The sequence below is a fragment of the Rhea americana genome, unplaced genomic scaffold (assembly GCF_003343005.1).
Source record: "Rhea americana isolate MKP2758 unplaced genomic scaffold, rheAme1 scaffold_229, whole genome shotgun sequence".
Taxonomy (NCBI): Eukaryota; Metazoa; Chordata; class Aves; order Rheiformes; family Rheidae; genus Rhea; species Rhea americana.
In genome coordinates, this window is record NW_028186345.1 from 241,921 (window position 1) to 264,753 (window position 22,833).

Sequence of the window (22,833 nt, forward strand, 5' to 3'; positions counted from 1 at the left end):
AAAAAAAAAAAAAAAAAAAAAGTAAGTAATTCATCACTCAGAATGAGAATTTATATTTTTTAAGAGACTTTAAAGAGAATAGTATTAACCACAGATAGCGGGAAAATGGCAATGCAATAGAAAAGCTGATAACCAATAAAGAAATTCTGAGGTCCTGAAGGAGAAAGAGACTACAAAGGAGTGTCACTGAAAGGTTGCCTACAAACTGTGTTGGATTTATCTTCTGAAACTGATGGTTACAACAGTATAAACATGAACTGCTGTATCACCTCTTTTCCTCACAGTAAGTTTTGTTATTATTTTCTATGAATATTTATATCACAGTGGGGTCCAGATGCCCTGGTCAAAACTGGGACTTCATTGTCCCAACTRTTCTGCAAATATATACAAAGACAGAGCTCTTTCCTTAAAATGGATACAATCAAGCCAGATTGTCAAAGGCATTCATTGCATGAGTGAGCTTCTCACTAATACAAATGGAAAGCTCAGAGTTTTTTCCCTCTTTGAAATTAAAATTTAATTTGGATAGTACGCGGGGGAAAAAAAACAGATTGTAGAGACAGATTCCTGCCTACATTAGCTTCTAAAATCTAACAAAATCCTATTGCGAACTTTTGCTTACAGTGTCTATTTAAACACAACCAGTCCATCTCCTTTAGTTAGGAAAAGATCTAAATTATGAAAAAAACAGTCAGTGAAAAGATGGTGATATCAGAAAATATTTTCACCAGTGAAATAGGCTATTAGCAAGGCTGTGAAGAAAGGAATTGTCCTAGCACTGAGTAAGCAACAAAATCCCGCAAGGGATTAACACAAATTGGGCTGAGTCTGGATACACAGAAGAGGTGAGCTGGAAAGTATGGACCCTCAAAATAATCAAAAACAAGCACTATAAAAGCCTATACAAGAACTGTAAAACTTTCATGCTGCAGGCATGTGCATATGCAGACATAGCATCACTGTGGTTATCATAGCACATATTAAGACGAATCTCAGCTGTGCAAGAACTCCCTCTTGCAGTTCTTCAGAGCTCAGGGAGCCTTATGCTGCTGATTATACCTGTATAGCAGGTATCTGATTAAACAAGATCAAGGTGGATAAGCAATGACTTCTGGGAACATATCACATACACTTTTAAATTTTATTCACTTTACTTTTTTTGAATTTGCACAACTAATGTGGAAGTTAGAAGCTACACAGCTGATATAATTAAATTTATCATCTGGAGCTTTATCTCAATGTAGGAAAATTTCTATTCTTTTTGAAGGCTTTGACTACAAATAATTTGTCATATAGTAAAAGTAAATATAAAAAATACCACAAGGTAAAAAGGAAGAATTTGAAATAGCATGTCATTCCCTAAGTCCAGTAGAGCAATCAAATAAGAGCTAGTCTCACCCACTTAATTGCCTGAAATATTATAATGACTAAATTTACTGGCAAAATATTCTTAAATACCTAAGACTCTGATACTGGGCATGACATTATTTACTGCTATCTTGGCTGAACTGAGTAACTACATCCATCCTCTGCCTCAGACTGGGTGGGATTCTCAAAGTAATTGTCCTGATCTAAGGCACTTAAATTCATCAAGCTGGGGCCCAATGTTTAAACAYATCTATCACTCTGAAAGAGAGGGAACAGACATGTCACTTCATATGCCATGAAATAATGGTTAGATTACTTGCTGAATGGTTAGAATAGTTGATTCAATTTTCTCCTCAGCCTGAGGTATTCAGAGATATAGTTCTCATCTCCCAGGAAAGGTACCTAACCACGAAGTTCAAGGCTGATCCATGACAGGAGAAGCTTTCATTCCTTCTGTCTAGTCTGGATACTGTGTAGCCAAACACATAAATACCAGAAGGAGAGAAGAGAATAGAGAAAATGACTCTGTAGCTGATGGAGTGGCAGGCAGAGAGACCCAGTTTAGCTGTGCTCACTGCAGACTTACTCTAAGAATGCCAGGAGAGTGCTGGCATGTCTCTTTAACAGCCAAAAACTCCACAGTGACATTATAAAAACCCTAGAGTAGATGCTTGTTATCTTGACTTCCTCAGTAATTTAAGCAAAGCTTTTTCCAGACTTCCAGCCTTGTTGCTTCTTCCAAAAAAGAAATAACGTGTATCATCCCTACTGATACGGGATGTGACACAACCATATGGCTATTTTATAAAATTACTTCAAATTTCTAAATTGAACCTACTCATCCAACAGCTATATATTATTTTCTGAATACTGAGAAGCTTAATAATGTTTATCCTTTGCACTTCTATCCCATTTGAAAACCATTTAATATATGAAAATTTCAGGATCAGTCAAAAGAGGATTCAGACTTCAAAACAATTCCTTGTGCTTAGAGCCCGGAACATGGTCCGTACAGCTAGGAAAGAAGAGTGCTGTGGTTCTGAGCTCTGTTCTGAGTCATTTCCATCTTTGTTCATGTTCAAGGATTGTCTAATGTATAAGACATCAGTCATCCTTCAAAATGGTCCCAGGTCTCAGTTGTCTTTGTATTAGGCTGCAAACCCATGTTTCTTTTGGCTTGTTCTCCTCGTCCTGCCATGATTTGCCTCTTTGGATGCACTGCTATTTTGTTTCAATATCTCATCCACACTKTCCCCTGGCTCTCATTTGGAGGTTAGGACGTCTCCTGGAACAGAGGYGCTTCAGTGCCAACCTCCTCAGGCTAACAGTCATATCTCAGTTCCTCTGCTTTTTGGATGGATAGAGAATGAGTGCTTTTGTTTTCATTTGAACTGAAATGGAGTACAGAACAGGTGTGTAAATTTAGCAGACATGTTCTCTGAACTGTTTAGATGCAGAAATGTCTCATTCCCTGATAGATAGGGAAGACAGACAGCTTTAGATGTGAGATGTGAGACAGATAGCTTAGTAAATGCTTCTGAACATGGACAATGGTAAATCCCACATGAAATTTCTGCCTTTGAAGATACATCCAAATTAGCAGAAACCTTTCTAGTCCTGGAGCTGTAACAGCTGTGAGCACTGTATCTACATCACTGTGGGTCTGAAATGTCTGTGCACAGTAAGCTGCAGAAATGAGGGGAAGAGCAGATCTGACATTATGCTTTGGCCTTGACTTCTGGCAGAAATACATTGCTTCCATGTGGACTCCCTCATAGTCAAAGGTACAGGCACCTCAGGAAGCTGATTCACAACATATATGGCCTGAACCAGCCTCAGGAGTTGACTACCTGCTTCTGTGACTACACAGGGAGCCTAAGGGGTCCAAGCTGCTGAACACAACACTTAAATCCAATGCTTGATGTTAGGTGGAGTGAGTCCACTCCTTTCCTTTCATGTTTCTAATGTTGTTTGGTTGTAGTCCAGATTCAAAGCAATCATAGTSCATTTACGAAAAGCCAGGCTGGTGAACTTGGTAAAAGCTTGTTCAGCTCTAGCAATGTTCAGTCTCCCTWGACTATATAATTAAGTATGCTTGAGGCAGCAAACTCTTCTTTACAGAGGACTGCAGAATTCAAACTGAGGCAGCTTGTTAACATTTGGTTATGTTCCTGGCTGTGTTATTCACATTTTGGCTTGGATCACCAGGAGTTCTAACCTAGTGGAGAAATCTTAATTAAATAGCTGYGACTAGCTTTGCTTTTATGCCTCCTAACAGTGCAAAGGGCCCTGTTCTGATCTCAAAAACTGACATAACAGCTCTCTTCAAAATATTATTTCCCTTTCAAAATGTTATCATTTAGCATTGTTCTAAAGAAAAGGGTCTGCTGTAGGCTGACTTAAATATTAAATAACTCTCRACCCAAAATGATAGAAATAAAATCTGTAATTTCAAGTATGGAATAGGAGTTTGACTTCATTTGCCCTGTGGGAAATCCAGATTACCTCCATTTATATGGACTTTATGCATTCCCAGACAATAGAATTAGTAAGTAAAAYTCTAGCAATGCTGTGCAGCATGAGTTTTTTACTAAGCTAAAATCAGATGAGACATAAATATACTTACTTTCGATATAAGAAGTCTTAGCAAGTTCTGTGGTCAAGGTGATAAAAAGACTACTTGTGTTCCTTAAGAAAGATTTGTTACAAGAACATCAGAATATACCTAAGTTTTCTAAAGTAGAAGCCATATATATTAATTTCTAAAGAACTGAGTTACAGCTGTAGAACTCTGTAACAGAAATATTAGGATTGGTCTGAACAAAGTATGAAGGGAAATGTATTTGTATGTGTGTGTGTGTAAACCACAGTAGGAAAAAAACAAAATAATAATAAAAAAAAAATAGGTTAGAGTGTTAAAGGGTTAAAGGAATGGTCTGCACTGATAATGAAACACACTTTACCCAACTGTACCACATCTAGAACACTGTTCCCAGCAGCAAAATTGAGGAATGTGTTGCTTATGCCAAAAATCAAAGCATCTGCRCTCTGAAAACATTACAGCACAGATGACCTCTCAGTAAAAGACTCTGTATCCCACCACTGGCAGGCAKAACTCAAAGTTGTAGTATAATATATACATCATTTTTTTCTGTGGTAGTCTTCATGAAAACAAGTACTTCGAAATGAGGAAATGGGCAACAACCTGGCCTAAGATTTACGGAGGCTGGAGCATCCATGATTCTGAGGCAAAAGACTACCCCAAAACAGCTGATTACTCCTAAAGAATATAAAATATCTGTCTGTAGCTTTCATTGCCACTCAAGAGGAGCCCCAGAGGCATGATGAGGACTCAATAGCTTTTGCCCCTTGTGCTCTGTGTTGAACACAAGTGATCCTGGCCAGACCACATGTTTAGGCAACTGAAAGTACGTGAGTAAAAATGTCTGAATGATTAAAACCTATGACAGAACGAATGTGAATAGGTAAAATCAATTTACTTAGAATTTTTGTAAACAAATACCACTCTCCCCTTCTCCAACATCTCACATTGAGTTTTACTCCTCCCATACAACTTGTTGTTTATGTAGTTCTGTACATTCATATGACAACTTATCTGAAAATAATACCTTAGGTTGCAGAATTTGCAGTCTACATAGTTATTGCATTGACATGCAATTTCCTTCAGTTTCCCTGGTTTACAAATTTATTTATTTTTAAGACAGAATAGAAGGAGAAAAGAAGACCTTAAATACAAAGAAAAAGAAACATGAGCCACTTTTGGAAAAAAAAAAAAAAAAACACAAAACCATCTCCCATAATTAGTCATTTTCCTGTAAAAAGAAAACTTTGGTAGTTTCAGAACAGTTGTGGGGGAATTGGTTTCTTTTGACTCACAAATCTGTGGTACAAGTGCCCCTTGACATTTATAATGTTTCTTTTTAAGTTGCAAACTTTTGTTTGAGTTTTAAAGCAAAGTTTCCATAGCAAAAGAAACATTAAGACACTGGACCCTACACATTCAAAGTTATTATATGCAATATATCAACTTTGATGCTAAAGGCTACCAAAATCTTTTAGACATAAAATAATAGACCATCTAGCACTGGAATGAAACCACCTCAGAAATAAAATGTGGCAACTAGTGATCTTCTAGCCTTGTCCTTTGCCTCCTTAAATCTTTTTATCTCCTGCGTTTTATTACATTGTATGGATTATGTGAATTCATAGTACTCATGCAGGTTCCTGTATTCTGTATTCCTCCCCTGCTGGCTACTATCTTGTAGACAGATGAAATAATAATAATAATAATAATAAATCAGAGAGTAATGCCATTAAAAGATATAGAAATTTTCTTCTCTCAATTTTTGAATAAAGTGCATGTTGCCAAAAACAAACAAACATCTGGAAGACAAAAGACCATTCTGTACAGTATGTAGCCTAAGAAACATCTTGTTACAATTGTGCATGATCTATCAAATACATAAATGATAGAAAGCTGCCTGGATCAGATGACTGATAATATGAAACAGACTTTTCCCTCTAGGTTACTGGTTCAAATCCAGCCTATGTATAGCAAGCAAATATTGCTCATGTTTTGCARCTGATGTGTAACACACCTGCATCAGTAAACTCCTCAGTTTCCAGTTAAAAAAAAAGGCAATCTCATAAAACTCACCATAATAAATGGTGCATAAGATTGAATAGATATTAATGCTCACTGCTTGAGAAAGTTTCTCTAGGTCTCAGATTCAGCATCTTGTCAAAGAAAAAAATATGGGAGGCTTTCCTTAGAACCAGATAATATCCTATTATAAAAGAGTGAGAGATGACAGTGTAGAAATTATAACCTGATTTCCTTTGAGCGGGAAACAAAATTACTAGAAGTTAATATCTCTGCCTTGGTACCCAACAACTGCAGCTTGTGATTAACCAACAAAGAACACTTGAACAACAAAAGGCAAAATATTTATACTATATCTATAATATACTATATATTTAGTAATTTGCAAATTACTAAACACAAGCCAATAAAGTAAGCCCTTATATAATCAGACAYGCCTAGTGGTCAATATAGATGGCCTAAATCCCATGACAAGTGTAAGAAACGTTATCTTAGATCTGAAGTTTACAACTGTCTCTTGAAAATGGTCTTCTCCAGAACACTCTTTTCAGTAGAACTTCCACAAAAAAATGCACACAAAGCTGTTAATAGGTTTCAAAATCTCATTGGATTTTGTAGTTCCAAAGTTCAGGACGGAGACTTTTACCTGATTTCCACAAAACTGGTGAAGGACTAGACAGCATGTGTAAACACTTTAGTGCAGTACTACCCTGGGTCAATAAAAATCTGGAATGTGTCTCTCCCTCTAGGCTTCCTCCATTCAGAGAACATCTGTCCCCATTTCCTTTGATCTCAAAGTCTTCTTTTGATTTGTCCCCAAGTCCATTCCTGGTTAAGCTGTCTTACTGTCAGTGCTGCAGRTGGGAACATTGTGTGTTCATCAGAACAAAGTGAAAAGGTTCATCCTTAGTCTTATTTACACCAGCGGGTTACTCACCAAGTTCAGCTGAAGTTCTTTTTGCTCAGTTGATTACTACTAATTTTACAAAGTTTACTAACTGTATCAAGGCATACTTATCTTGAAGTCCTACTTAAATAACAGTATCTATGCCTTATTGCAATATAATCAAAGAATATACAAAGAACCTTACGAATGTTCAGTCACAATCAGAGTTTGTGAGGTTCAGAGTGCTCTGTGAGGTTTTACATTACTTCCATATTCTCTGTCTTCAGTGAAATTAAATAATGCAAAATATTTGGATCTATGGCCACTATCTAACTTAAACCAAATTATTTCTGTGCAAAGAGTAGGTTTTAGATGGTCATTTATAATGTTCCCAGGAAGTCCAGGATCATGATGTTTAATACTGCTAGCATCTTATGTAGTTACACTACATGATCCAGAGAGTTTATTATAAAGTATAAAACGTTTTCTCCCAAAGTTGTGATAGATACATATATATAGAGAGAGAGTAAATATGTGTATATATATATATATAAATGTATGCAATCTAGGAATAATAAGATAAAATTAAACTCTACTTGTTGAAGATTGTATAATTAAGCTAARAGCTCACATAGGTATTAGAACTCAGGAAAAGCTTTACTCATACGCAGGACTCAGATCAAGAATCTCATATCTGTTAGTTCCTTTAACTTGTACTATCTACATAGACGATCTGTTTTAGAAATTCCTAACTACCCACTCCAGATGCAATCTACCTCCTTTCTATTCCTTTACAGCTGGAATTTATGGGCACTGTGTGAGAGATTTTGACAATTCGTTCTCCACTGGGACAAAGTGAGCAGTAAATGGGGATGAGGTCAGCTGAAAAACTGGGGATTCAATAGTTTTTTGGTGCTGCTGTAGAGTGCAGTGGAGGAAAAGATTTTATAAAGCTTAACATTACGTCTCAGTGCCTTCGCACTGGGGTGAAAGGTACTGTGGTAAAAATCCTACTTCTGAATATACCTTAGATAAAGACTGAAGAGTGTTAACTGCACCACACTACATCTACAGGGGTGGATGTATTATGTAATAGTTAAATAGCACCTCATATGCRCTAAGTACTGTAAGGACACCAATTCACTCTCAAGACAGACAGAAACTATACTATTACACATGGTGTAATCAAGATTTGGTGGTAAATTCCAAAGGCCACACAGCTACAGTGCATTCTCAATGCCTTGATAATATTATTATAACTATACTGCATATTTGCAAATGTAGGCCCYTCTGTAACACGCCTGCAAAGTCTGCACTTTCATGAGGGATGATATGACAAGAGAAAATTGCTGCATTTTCTTTCTCATCCTGAAGTTGTCAGGTAGCAAAATCAACAGAATACAGCTTTACAATTACTGTTAACATAGCAAAACTGATAGTTTGGTTAATTATGTTGAGTGGAGTATTTAAAGAAGAAAAAATAAGGGTTCTAATCCCATGCTAGGATTTGTAAGTTGTTATAAATTCTTCTAAATCAAGATTTTATCTAACATTTTAATCCATATTCTTACTTCTTATTACTACATATTGTCACCRCTAATGAATGAAGTTAACCTGGACTTCAGTCATTTAGACTGAGAAAAATTTTGACATAAACACTAACATTATTACAGCAAGTATTAGACTGCAGAATTCTTAGATGATTTTTTGAACATATTACTGTTCTTAAAGTAGACTGCATAACTACATTACATTTGGATTTATCTGTTAGAGTTTACAATTTTATAGTCAAGTGACTGTTATCTGTTTTATTTTTCACAGTAAATTTTCATTTATCACACAGAATATATCCACTTTGTCGTAAAGATCATTGGTTTAACTTTACATGTGAAAAAAGCATTTGATTAGTACATATTCTCATTAATGAAGTACATGCAGAGTGTGTTCATGTGTATATACAACAAAACACTAAAAAATCTGAGATAAAAAGTGAATAAGCATGTTGGAATTTCATAAATTGCTTATACACACAGCCAAAATTAGTGATAGCTGCCAGACAAAATGTAGCTACAGCACTAAGTTTCAGAACATACGTGACCTCTAGTGGTAGAAAATGAAGCCTGTAGAGGAGCAGAGGCCAGTGGATATAAACAGTAACATTTCCTGTACCCTCTTAATTTTCCCCAGACAGAGATTGGGACAGCTCTACCTTCTGTAACTCAGGAGAGTTATTCTTCTGCATCGTTGACAGAAGAAGCTGAGGAGGAAGCATCAACACCAAAATTAATTGATGGCTCTTCAGCACAAGGGTCTGGTGTGCTTGGGCCTCAAACTCACGACGGTTAGTGGAAAAGAGAAACAAGCTTTGCCTGTGCAGCTTCCCTGTTCAGTGAGCCCACTTTGCCTGCTAATGAATCTGCATCTCTCTTAATAAATTTCTATCATATCTATCATGAATGCTCTGAGGTCAGGTAGGCACCCAGTCAAAATGTTTCCATGACATGTTACCACAAGAATGTCTGTAGGCAAACAGAGATTTTTTYCAAATAAAAATGTTACTTCTTCAACATTGCCAATAGTTGACAAATGCTACCCTTACATTTTTATTGACAGATTTCAATATTGTTATCAGACATCTTCATTTTTTAATGGTTTGTTACATGATTTTGATAAATGTGTTCATAAAAACACAATTAAAATGTTGGAGACCTTTTGACTATGAAAACTAGAAACTTAGGAAACTTAGGAAATGGAAAAAAAATAGCAAATTACCTGTGAACTTGATTTTCTGTTATTCTGATGAGCTCTAGTCCAATATAAACTTTCTATAGCTCATAGGGTAATTAAAATTCTAAAACACAATCTGTCTCTCTCCTCCACAAACATCACTATAATAATAATAATTAATATTCACTAGCAGCTACATCAGACTCTGGATTTGAAGCTCACAAGAGTTATCCACTGCTGTGATGAGTCTCTGTGTTGTGTGGTGATTAGCATACAACAACAGGAAGAGCCTGAAGACTATTTTTACTATGTCTAGCAGCATAATTGAGTTCTGTGGAAGACAAATGAAAAAAAAAAAAAGAGAGAGTTCATATTTCCAAGCTTGTGTGTCTAGTAAAGTGAATTATTCTTAGTCTTGTTTTTATACTTATTGCTACAGAGCCTTGACCAGACAAAAAAAAATACTGATGTCAAAACAAATAAAAATGGGAGTGAGAACGTCCCAGGACAATTCTGTTAAACCCATGCAATTTCTTCCAGTTTTGAAAGGATGTTTCAAAGCATTTCACATAAATATAACATATTATGAACTCTTTATCTGTCAGCCTTTTGGAGTACTGAATGCAAACCAACTAGTGCCTGGACTAAAAATATGAATTAGAAGCTCGAGGCTATAACATACCAAATCAGCCTTTTTTATGTCTTCATGTTGCTTTCAACAACATTTTTTTCATGTCAGATGTTGCTGCTGGGCTTGGCTTCCTACCGGCTAGAAGAGTATGAGACTCAGAAACGCCAAGCCAAGTTCATTTTTCTTGTTGACATCTGTTTGAACCCTTCCCATATTTCTGTGCTTTTTCAGCCTACACTAGCCAAAGGTGACAAGCACCACTCTGCTAAGAACAGAAAAGGGACASAAGGAGAAACTTTCTTCCTGCTCTATGTTGCAATATTTTGTAAAAAGGCAGACATCCTGAACTTTACTTTCACTTAGGCCTAGATTCGTTGGAATAGTTCAAGGTGTGGCAATTCATTTTCCTCATGTTTCAGGGTTGCTCCCAGCAGCTAATTTAAAAACTCCTGTGAAGGAAGTTAGGGAAAATATAGGAAAAGTCACATTTCTCCAGAAATGTTAAYCCTGGATGTCATGGGTTGCCTTAAAGGACACAAAATATATTGCCTTTGCCATATATTGCCGTTGGAGGACTGTTCTTCAGTTAGTTATTGCTACCTGTTGGTAACTGCCATTTTGCAAAGATTAAGAAGGCAAAACTACTGTGTAACCCTAATTGCCTGTGCAAACAGCCAYGTCAGAGAGAAAATGAGAATAAAAAGTTCAACCACATTTTATACCCATGAATTATGCTACTAATTAAACTAACTACAACATTCAATCAGTCATGTGCTACAAGGAGAAAAAAAATCTAGCATGAAACAGGAAAGTATTTTCATGGTATTGAAAGATAAGAAACAGATATGCTGATTTCTACCCTTAATCAAAGAAAAAATGTATCAAAAGAAAATGCACATTGAAACTGATGATGTTTCCTACTCAATATAGCACTCAAAGCACCTAGTTAATGCCATAATTCTCACTTAATTTGAACAATATCATCAAAATAAACTTCTGATTTCCCTTTCCTCATACAATTTAACTGAGATGAAATGTCTTGCTTTTTTATTTTCATAGACTTCTAGTGGTAGCTAAATGTTTTTGTTTTGTTAACCCACAGCTTTCAAGCTATTTTAGCTCAGAGGGATAGGAAAAAAAAATCCTGATGTTGAAATTCTGAATCAGACACACTAATTAAAAACAATGCAAAGGAAATTGAGATTCTGTGTCCCTGGCTCTGTAGAAAAATATTAATTTCCTCACAAATTATTCAGCAGTAATATTTACAGAATTAAACTTAGGAAACTAATAAGTTTCAGAATTGCCATATTTGAGTGCTTAAGTTAGAATAGCAGCTACGGAGGTCAGCATAACTATAGCCTTGCAACACTAATAAGGAGTAATTAACTTCTATTAATTTCTGTTTCTCCTAAGAAAGTTACTAATGAAAATTGATTGCTGCTTTTTTTTCACTGCCATTCTTACTACTACTTATGTAATCTGTGTCATTTCTTTTTCAAATGATTTTGAAGTAAATGTGTTGATGTATTTTGTTCCAAACCTCACATACACACCTTAATATGGTATTCTTTAATTGATCTACTCTTTAATATAATTTTACTGTGGACTACAGACATCACTGAATATTGTGTAGGGTTTGTACACTGACAACCCAAACAAAATGTGGGAAAAYGAATTACTGATCACATACCTAATTTTTCTAGTCAAACAGTAAACAAGATTGTTTTATTGGCACATTATATACATGAATGTGGATTGTGACTATTTAAGGAGATATGAAAAAAGTCAAATCAAATCTGCTAATGTTATTAGAACTTAGCACCTTTGCTCTTCTTGGGATGTTACAGTGAGCTACACACCCTGGGGATAAACAGTGTAAACCTAAGCATCACTATCTACTTTTGAGCTACTTTTATAAAAGAAGGTCTGAATCCTTGAATGCTTGGGAGTGATTTCAATTAAATGTAGCTACAAAATTGAACAAACCAACAATGGCATATGTAGATCTTAGTATATATAATTTTTACACTCTTATACAAGAGCTTAAAGATCGAATTGTGAGAGTGCATTCATGAAATGCATTGCAGTATATAAAAAATTTTTACTATTTACTATTCCCATGAATTTCTGCATAACACAGACTGTGAGATTTGCTTGTTCTTTTTTTCTTTAAGAAGAGTTTGACAGTGAATAAGAATCTAGGAAGCAACAGAAAGGAATAAAAGCCTTTCTATCATACTAGCTCATAACAGGAAGGTGGCATTGATAAATTTGAAAAAACTGTGTATGAACTGTCCAGGAAGAAAATTAGGCTGAATACTGGAAGATGATGCCTAACTAACACAACATTTCTCATTTTTTTTTAATGTATTTGTGCACTTCTTGACTCCTTTGTGTATTACCCTCAGTTGATAGCAGTTCAGTTCCTCCACAGAGGAGAGTGCGAGCTAGCTAAAATTATGTTCTCCTACTCATAGCGGACTTAATTGCCAACAACTACAGGTAGTTAAGTGATCCCTGATCAGTGTAAACTCTTAGTCAGTCATTACGGCAGATGTTTTACTTCTTCATCTAGATGGAAGCAAATAGTTGCCAGCTTAGGAGGAAATGGAATTTATCTGGCTGCTGCCAGCTAATATTCTATTGTTACAATCTGAGTAACACTGTATTAGAACAAGCAAGTAGAACCACCTTCTAATAGACATAGACAGAAAAGAGTAACTAGTTTTAAGAAAGAATTTAATCACTGTGTTGGTGTTAGTATACGATGAGACGATCAAAAAAAGAAGCAGAGTGAACACTATCATCTACAAAGTCCTATGATTCTGTGCTTAGGCAAGCATTTTGTAACAATTTATGTATCCTTTTTCTATGTTTTTTTCATACAAAACTAACTTCTATTCTTTTGTAGGTCTTCCAACTTGCCTTTTGTGTACATGTCTAGGAACCACAGTCTATTGCGATGATCGTGAGCTTGATGATATTCCACCACTTCCTAAGAAAACTATGTACTTCTACTCCCGCTACAACAGAATCAGAAAGATCAACAAAAATGACTTTGCTAACCTGAGTATGGATGATAGTATTGATGCAATTACATTTAATTTCTATTAATTCTTGCTTATACTAATCTAAGGCATAGTGATTTATTTTATATAATGTTTGCATATAATCTCAGTAGAATTATAAACATATAAAAAAACTATTTGCTGCTTTTGAATCTAAAAATCAGTGGTTTGAACGTAGATTCTCAGAAAAAGTTTAGAATTAGTAGAAATAATGATGTTTTACATTGTTTCTGCTTTTACTTCTAACTAACCTTAGAAGGGAAGAAAAAAAAAACCTCGTGGAATATTTGCAGCATTTTAGAGAGCATTTTCTTCCTAAACAAGACAAGCTCTCAGGTAGATGTACATTAAAATATTAGCAAAGTTAGCAAAGTATCTGCATGAAAGGARTTTTAAAATTATATAGATATATTTTATTGGTGTATTCCAGAATTATCTAGGGAAATCTTAAGCAAATTGAAAGGCAGAAAATATTTCCAGAATTATGACCAAAACCAGCCAGAACTGGCAGTGACTTGGAGACATTCTGTTTTCTATTTTTGTGTTTCCAACTAGAGAGTCCTTAAAGATACTTCTTCTCAGAAAGTATTAAGCATTTCACTATTTTAATAGGAACWGATCTACATGTCATTCTGAAAATCAAACCATGTTCTTCGTTTTGTATTTTAGGCCTAACTTTATGTAGCTAATGTTTATTGATTTTAATGATAAAATATGGTACATTTTAAAAGGTACSCATATGATCTCATCTGAAATAGGGTATTTTGAAAAGTACAAGWAAGACCTCATCTGGATATTATGAACTGTTCTTGTCACCTATAACTGAAGTGGAATCAGTGCAAAGAAAGAGTACTATGATAGATCAATGAAATGGAAAGAGTCTCTTATGAAAGAAAACTGTCAGGGGTTGGGTTGCTCAGCCTAGTAAGGTGAAGATAGGAAAGATATACCCCATACTATTTGTTATATAAAGAGACAGCTATCACATAGAGAGCTAAGAATAGATTTGATTGAAGACTCTTCACTTACTTATAATTTAAATAAACTGTTTGCCTTTTTATTTTTTTAATTTTTCAAGTTTTACATATATCTTGAAATGTTACTCTATCAAATTTCTTTACCAGGCAATTTAAAGAGGATTGATTTGACTGCAAACTTTATATCAGAGATCCATGAAGATGCCTTCCGGAGACTGCCTCAACTTCAGGAGCTGGTRCTCCGTGAAAATAGAATAAGGCAACTCCCTGAGTTACCATCCACTTTGACATTCATTGATGTTAGTAACAACAGGCTTGGTCGCAGGGGAATACGTAATGAGGCATTTAAAGTAAGTCTGGGTTTGATGGAAAAATCTTTTCTTCCACTCTCCAAACTAAACTGGGATGTGGTCAGAAGAGAAGCCAAGTGTCTGTTTATACTTAACTATTAAGGTTACAGTCACTACAACTTTGCTGGCTGCCAGGTTGGCTGTAAAGATAGAGGAAGATAGAGGAGCACTATCAGCTGGATATGAGAACATTTCTTCTTTGGCACAGGGACCCATACAAGACAGCACACTATGGCAGGCTACAGTTATGCACCAATGGCTCACRTTACTAGAGATACTCAGGAGGACACACTCCAGAGAGCTGCTGGATCTCTTCTTACAAATAGGCAGGAGGGATTTCTAAAGGGCAAAGCTATAGATGCTCCTTCTTCACTCATACTCTTCCATGTAGCTATGTGGGAACTTTCTATGGTATTCATTAAATGTATATACTTTCTTCCCACCTTGARCATCAGGGAAATTGGAACCTCTGAATGACCATCCTTCCTCAAGAGTTCTGCTGGGGAGAAGCAGCCACTTGCTGCCCCTAATTGCATATGAAATCTCAAGTCATTAGTTTATGTTGGAAATACAAATAGAATATAGATTAGATTCATATGTTAGATCTGGCTCATATGCACTATTCAGTTGTCTCTAATTGCTAGTTATAACCAGCAGTCTCTGAATTTTTCCTTTGGAAGGTAGCTTAGTAATGAGGCAGCTAGGGGCAGCTGCTGAATCAGAAACTTTTTCCTAGACCACCATAAAGGAAGTATTGAGGATGGGAAGGACGGAAAAAAAACAGCCTCACAAAGTAAGACTCTGGCCTACCATACTTTTTTTCTTCACTCTCCTGATTTTAACCAGGAGAGGTCTCAGCCCTGATATTCCATACTTACCAAGCACTTTCACTTTAATATCTCAAAGACCTTTGTCAACAAGAATTGAACTATAATACTCAGAGAACTAGATACTATAACTTTAGTGTGTAGAAAAGGGGGRAAAATGAGATCATTCTACTGAGCTTTATTGACCTGGCCAAATTTACATCTTAGTACTTTATAACTATCTGTGACTGCAAGAAAAGGGAGAGTTGGATATCCTTATAGAGAGACACTCAAGGTTCATAAGGAGTTAAACGGGATAGATGTAATAAGGGACTTACATCYCAACTTCCCAGARAGCCCTGGGAACTAATGCAGAGGGGTTGCTAATGGGATGCTGTTAGAGGTCAGATGTCCAAGTAGAACTAAAGTTGTTGTATTCTAAGGGCCCCTTAAATCTACTAGAACTATTTCCTTACCTCAGTTATCTTACCCTTGAGTAGCTGCTGGCTGTGAAGCAGATGACAGATGTTRTTGAAAAAATAGAATATGCATGTCCAGCCATGATGGAAATTTGGTCAGTGTATACAGAGTACACTCTGGGGCTGTGTTCACATACTCTGCCAGTCACCTGACTCCTTGCCAGATCTTCCACAGGTGTTTTTACCRCACTATCAGATCAAGTTGCTTCTTGCTAAGGAAGTGCATGATTTACCTTTTCAAAGRATATGAGAAATTTATTTTTGGCTTAGGCATTTATTACGCAGTTGTAATTTGCTTCACCACCAATGAGCTTCTGAAAAATTGAATAAGCTTGCCACAAAAGCAATAAAATAGACTGAACATGAAGCCTTTCTGCATAGTGGCTTGGGCATTTTTCACTTTAGAACAACATTACTGAAATGAAGTCTCTAGTTAAATACATTTCAAAGACACTTTTCCCTTATTTTAATCCAAATAGCTTATCTCCAACAGTAATGGGCCTCAAACTGTGTAAATGAAAGTCTATGACTATCTTTCAGTTTCTACCTTTTCATTCATACAATGCTGAAAGAAAATGAGTCAGTGCCCAATGTTGTTTATTACTTTAATGGACCTCAGAACTAYTTGCTAGAGATTTTCAAAAATTTCTAACATGCATACATTTCTTTCTCTGCTTTTCTCCTTCATCCTCCAGGATCTGCATGAACTACAGTATCTTTACATCACTGACAATAACTTGGATCATATTCCATTGCCACTCCCTGAAAGTCTTCAAGCTCTTCATCTTCAGGTAGGCTACAAAGAAATGGCTTTGTGTATCATTTTCAACTAGTAAGTAAAATCGGAAAGGGTAACTATTATCTTCTGTTTTGTTTCTTCTATCTATCCAAAAGTATCCTTGTTTGGACTAAACAAATTATTGGAAACATACAATGGACTAATGATTGCAATATTTGAAAGAAGTAAAATTTGGATCAACTGAACATCAATTACTAGAGTTTGCAATATAATTTTTTTTTCAAACATAAAATGCAGRGTTTATTGTTAGTACAAGCCAAAGTCAGGTATATAGCATTCATCGAGAGCAGCATTCATCTGTATCAGTAAAGGACTTCAAAGACATAAATCACTTACATATTGCTCCTACAAATCCTTCAGCAGGAATCCTTTTAAATATCCAAAGAACATTACTTTACATATTGGTTGTATCTATGCTTGGTGTATTTCATTCTCTTAACACAGGTTATTCCCAATTGTTAACATTTTTTCATCCAAACTCTTCTGTTTGACTGTGCTAGAACACACTATTCATCTTCTTTCTGAATTCTTATTTTTTGTATTTCCTATTTTGTGTACCTTTATTTCTGGTTTCTTCCTTTTATCCTTTTTCATCTTTGTTTCTTTATGTTTATCTTTTCTCTTACCAGTGCCAATTTTCATTATCAGAGGATATTTYTGTTTATTATACAATGCAGAAAAAAGCTTTGAAAAAAATGATCTACCATAGCTAATTTGACTTCTAGCATCAGTATATCTATAGAAACATTCTATCAGTTAGCTGACTGTTGTTTTCACCTTGCCATGTCTATAAAATAGTCAGTATTATATGTTACAGATCAATAAAGCTAGTATTTGAGCTGGATTTTTATCTGCACCAATTTCTGACTCCAAAGTAATGAGAAAAGAAGAATTTTCAGATGGATTTCATTTTAGGGCCATTTAAGATCATTTTTTTAGGTCATTTTTTAGTCATAATTTCCAGACAGTCCTGGATCTTAACACTTCATCATTGAAAATGCTTTGTTTCAAGAATAAAAGCTCAGTGAAGATAAGGTATATAACAGATATTTAAATCAAAGAAATGCATTCTGAAAATTTCATTTTTCCCTGTATATATACAGCTAAGGGTTGGGCTAATGTGAGAAGGCCTGAGGGAAAGTTATTTGTCACATATCAAATTCTAGATTTGTGGTTTTGCAGGTTGAAGCATATCAAGCTGTCAGAATGATAGTTATGGTTGTATGATGTTTTTGACTGGCCTATGATGTTTCCAATGTGGATTAAGTAAGATTGTTCAATATGATCCCTGAGCTCCAAATYACTCTATTCTTCTACCAGGTTCCTCCCACAAAGACTGTTTCTGCTACRCAGTTTGAGTTATTTTGTTTTGAAGTTTTCACTGGCTGAGAGATTTCCTCTGCTTGGGAGACTTCTCAGCTGGCCACTTGCAGCCACTATCTGAGCCTTTGTGTTCAAAATAATATTTCTCTAGCCCTTCAAAGATTAAAAAATTATTTTCAAGAAACTATCCTCATAGATATTCTGCATTTTCTTTTTTTTTTAGAACAACAACATTCAAGAGATGCATGAAGATACTTTCTGCAAAATGAAAGATTTTAATTATGTCCGTAGGGCTCTTGAAGATATCAGACTGGATGGTAATCCCATCAACTTGAGCAAAACACCTTATGCATATATGTGTCTACCCCGTTTACCAGTTGGTAACCTCATCTAAGCTTTGGCAGAGGCCAATGCTGCCATATGCCATGAGAATCTTTAAAGACAAATGCTTAAGTCTTTACTGCATTAAGCAAAATGCATTTTTTCACATCTGACTACATTGGGAAATATTTCCATTAATAATGGCACTGATTAATCAGATGCAAAGAATAATATAAAGGTCAAAAGACAAACCTGTTATCTACCCAAATATATATCCTAGATCAACTCAATATGAAGAAAAATATATTACCACAAAAACTGCACTGAAGGCAATAGAAGATCAGTGTAAATTCATAATTTTATAATTAATCAATTTAATGTAGGAATTCTGAAGTTAAATAATTTTGTGTTAAAACTTAATTATAACACAGTAAATAAAGAAAAAAATGCACATAATTCAATATCTATCCCCTTTCCATTCAATTAAATACTTTACTCTCTGAGACAGATATATTTTTCTGCTCCTTTCCTAAAATATTTCTTTAATTTGGAAAACTAATAATAGTATTTCAAAAAGCATGTTTTCTTTAGAAAACACGGAATCTTTCTTTGAAGCAACAATAAGATATAGAGATTAAACTTGTATCAGTTAAATAAATAAACAGATAAATAAAGTATTTATCAATGCCTTTGCATTGGTCTTTATAACACTGAAGAGACCTAAAGCTGTTTTCTGTATCTTTGATAATTTGGCCCACTATTTTACCTGGCTAATAAAAAATCTCACGTTAAACTGTCTGTTTGAGAAATACTGAAGTTTTTTCTGCATGGGAAGTGGAAAAACTCCCTTTGAGATATTTGCAAAGTCACATAAAATATAGCGGTTCAATATATTAAAAACTAGTATCCAGAGACCCAAGTCACAGAGAAAAGAGATATTCTTGAGAAGCCATGGCTAGGTTTCTAATTATTTGTAACCATTTCACTGAGCTTTTCTGCTTTACTTATCAGTTAAAGATGAGGAAGTTCTCTCCCTCTGACTAGTTTGAACAATTCTCCTTGTTTTGAGGGGAGCTTTAATACATTTTTCTAGGGAACCAGTTGCCAGAAATGACCCGTTAGATACAATGTAGCTTCTTATTCATTCCATTCTACAATTAAGAGAAGGAAATAACATCTGCACAGGTTTAACAAAAGACTTCATCCAAACAGAGCCCCATAAAACCTACCGACTCAACCTCACATTTGTTGTATGAATGTTGATCTTCATTTAGTTGAGCATATGTGTTGTCCCAACAGACACACTTATTTGAAATGCAAGTAGAGATTACATGCTAAATTTCTCCTGGATCAGTCAATGGAAAGTCTGTGCACAGAGACTGCATTCTTCACCCTCATCCCCCGCTTTCTAGAAAGCATGAACTGGGAACATGGACTGCGAGTTTGTACACAACAAATTCAGACAGACTGAAATCAGATTTGAGGAAGTACAGCAGGCTTCAATGACTATGCCTTTATGACTTACAGATCTACCAGTCTGGCAGTCTTACTTAAAATCTAGATAGGCAAAACAAACAAAAAGCCCATAACAGCTGGACCCTTCACTTGTGTTTAAAATCTTTTTTTTTTCAGACACTGATACAGATAAAACATGCAAAATAAGATCTCTCTTCATTTTTGCCTTTCCTTCCAAAGAAATAAGTTGTTTTTAGGCCCAGGTTCTTAAAGCTGAGGCAATATTTCTTCTTCCATCCAACCTCCCAAATGAAAGGTCATTAAAAAAAAAACAAAAAACAAACAAAAAAAAACTTAGCTGTAGACTCCATTTTAAGTCTAAAATCTAAACCTATAGACCTATGTTTAGTTGTCAGAGGGTAATGGACAATGTGCTACGCATTTTTAAAAATGCAGAATCTACACTGGTTTACTCTGTAGTCATTTTATCCTACTGTTAGGACTCTGCTTCCCCATCCTGTCAACCTGTATGTAAATAATGAGCTTTACAGTATTATATCAATCAAATGAAAATGAATATTGAGAGAGAAAACACTATTTGTTCTATTGGGCAAAGATCATAAGATTGCCACTCTAATGTTAGAGATGAATTCGCACTCAGATGGCATAATAGATTTTATAACATTCTTGTTTAAGAGCCCTTAAAACTAGGCTGTCATTCTTGTTAACTGTGGTTCTGAAGGAAACCATGTGTTTGGCTGTCCTAACAGCAGAATGAATCCAGGAGATCAGTAAAAAAGTGGGGAAAAGCAAAAGCTTTTGAATAATAGGATGTAAATTATTTAGCTTAGTTAGCAAGTCCTGAGTACAAGAGAATTCATCTTTTTTTCTAACTGAGCGTACATCACCATTTCTAGTGACTCATATTTTTCTAGGTTTTTAAAAGAACATGGAATTATTAAAGTTTATATCAAAAGAGATATTTTAGTCACAGAGACAAGCTGCCTGTACAAATGTTAAACCTTAATCATGGTGGTATTATAATTTTTAACATGAGAATTCAAAACTAAATTAGATGTTTAATCTCAGAAAAAAATAAATTTTTTATACTTTCACAACAATTTTTCGATTTATTTTATAATTTATCAAGACAATTTGGCCCATTTCCCTCCACAACAGACTGAAAAATTAGTAATTTGAATTGTCTTATGTAGCAAGATAGCCTGATGATCCAGTTCTTTCCAATATAAAACTGAAATCTTGTCTGAGAAGCACAAGTCCAAGAGTAAAATCATTTCTAAACAAAACCATGYTCCAGAATGTAAGAGTAACCAACCTGGAGTAAGCCAGAGCTATCTCTTCATCTCTGCCCATCAAATTCAAGGGACAGCTATACTCTTCACTGAAGATCACTGTGCCTATATATTCACAGGAAGGTAATGATCTGAAAGGTTTAACTGGTGCCATGACCGTACAGCCTTCAGGCTTGCACTAAAGGGATATGCCATTCTCCTATCCTTAGAACATGGAGAGGTAAGGAGAGAGTTTGCATACAAAGTTAGTGTGAAATCATCTATGAATTTCCAGAGCATGATACAAGAGGAACAAATCTCAGTTTAAAAAATAGAGACTAGAAGGTTGAAGGTTTAGAAGTTTGTGATATCTCAAAGCTTGCACCCACAGTAATTTTCTGTGTATCTACATTGTTTGGACACATGTCTGCATTCAGACAAAATGTTTAGGTAGACTTTGGGGAATACCATGGCAATATTCATTCTGTGTTAGCCTTTAATGTAGGTACACACTTATCTCCTGTGTATACATGCAGGTTGAACATTGCCTAATCTGCAGCCATATAGCTTGCAAAATAAACACATCTTTCAGAGTTCTCACAGATGTGGCCTTGCAGACAATCATCTCACTCCTGGAAAACTCCTAATAGTGTGGTGTAGATTTACCTTCAAAGATTTTAAAAAAGAAGAAATACCCAGTCAATTTTGCATGGATAATGTAGGTAAGGACATTGTTTTATATTCCAGTTCAAGTAATATATTTTTCCCATCTTGAAATTGTAAGATACCAAAATGCTGAGCAGAGGTTTTCATAACTGTTATTAACCATGTAGTTAGCCCAGTTGTATCACATCAAGGAAAGGGTCAGAAAACTGGTCATGAGATCTTGAAAAAAAAATGGAAAAAAATCCATTCTATAGCAATACTTTATATTAATCTAAATAATAATAATATTGATCACTGCAGAAAAGCCATGCTTTGATACCCAGATATGCTTCATTATCAACATAACGTGGCTACTTCACACCCAGATTACGAAGCTCTTTGACCTCTGGCAAGTTACAAAAGGAGGTATAAGCAAAGGAATGTCTACGTTTGAATGAGTGACTTGTCTACAAAGAGAGAAAAAATGGGCAGAGGCAAGGCATTTTGGGCTATTAGGACCAATAGGTTTCAAAGGATTACAGATATGCTACAACAGAGGGAGCTGTGATGCTAGAGAACTTCAGAATGCTGAGGAGAGAATGGAGCTGGGAGGAAGGCGATGCAAGGACAGGACATGGAGTGACATGAAGAAGCAAGAGATAGCATAGCTGAAGGCAGAGAGACCTTAYTCTGATTCTGCCCTGTCTCACTGAGAGGCTGAATGATACCAGCAAATTCCAAGAAGTGTTTTATTCTTGCTGCAACTATTTCTATGCTAAAGAGATTTTTAGCCATTCCTTCCCGTATACATCTCATTGCTCATGCCATCACCAGCTCTTCACGTCACCAGTGGTAAATGTGCTCACAGAAAGGGCGCAGGGAGTATTAAGACTTGTTTCACAGTTCCTGCAGGAGGCTGACTCAGCCCTCAGCTCTAGAGCAGAGGTAAAGCATCATACCATGGTCCTAGAGACAGCTGTGCTGCCCACCCCGAGTCTGCTTCATAGAAGACTCCTAACAGCTGGAGAGAGCAGTCCTTGCTGATCTTGATAATTGTGAAGCACCTCAATTATGCTGAG

The 22,833-nt window shown here is 35.6% G+C and overlaps 1 protein-coding gene across 1 annotated transcript in view; it reads left to right on the plus strand.

Annotated features, from left to right (window-relative positions):
- Positions 1–18,435, plus strand: part of EPYC (epiphycan) — a 27,096-nt gene extending 8,661 nt beyond the window's left edge. The window contains exons 3-7 of the mRNA XM_085305953.1: positions 9,066–9,219; positions 13,151–13,309; positions 14,432–14,634; positions 16,615–16,710; positions 18,265–18,435. Coding sequence (XP_085162079.1) covers positions 9,066–9,219; positions 13,151–13,309; positions 14,432–14,634; positions 16,615–16,710; positions 18,265–18,435 — 783 coding nt within the window. The remainder of the gene's footprint in view (positions 1–9,065; positions 9,220–13,150; positions 13,310–14,431; positions 14,635–16,614; positions 16,711–18,264) is intronic.
- Positions 18,436–22,833: the final 4,398 nt, after the last annotated feature.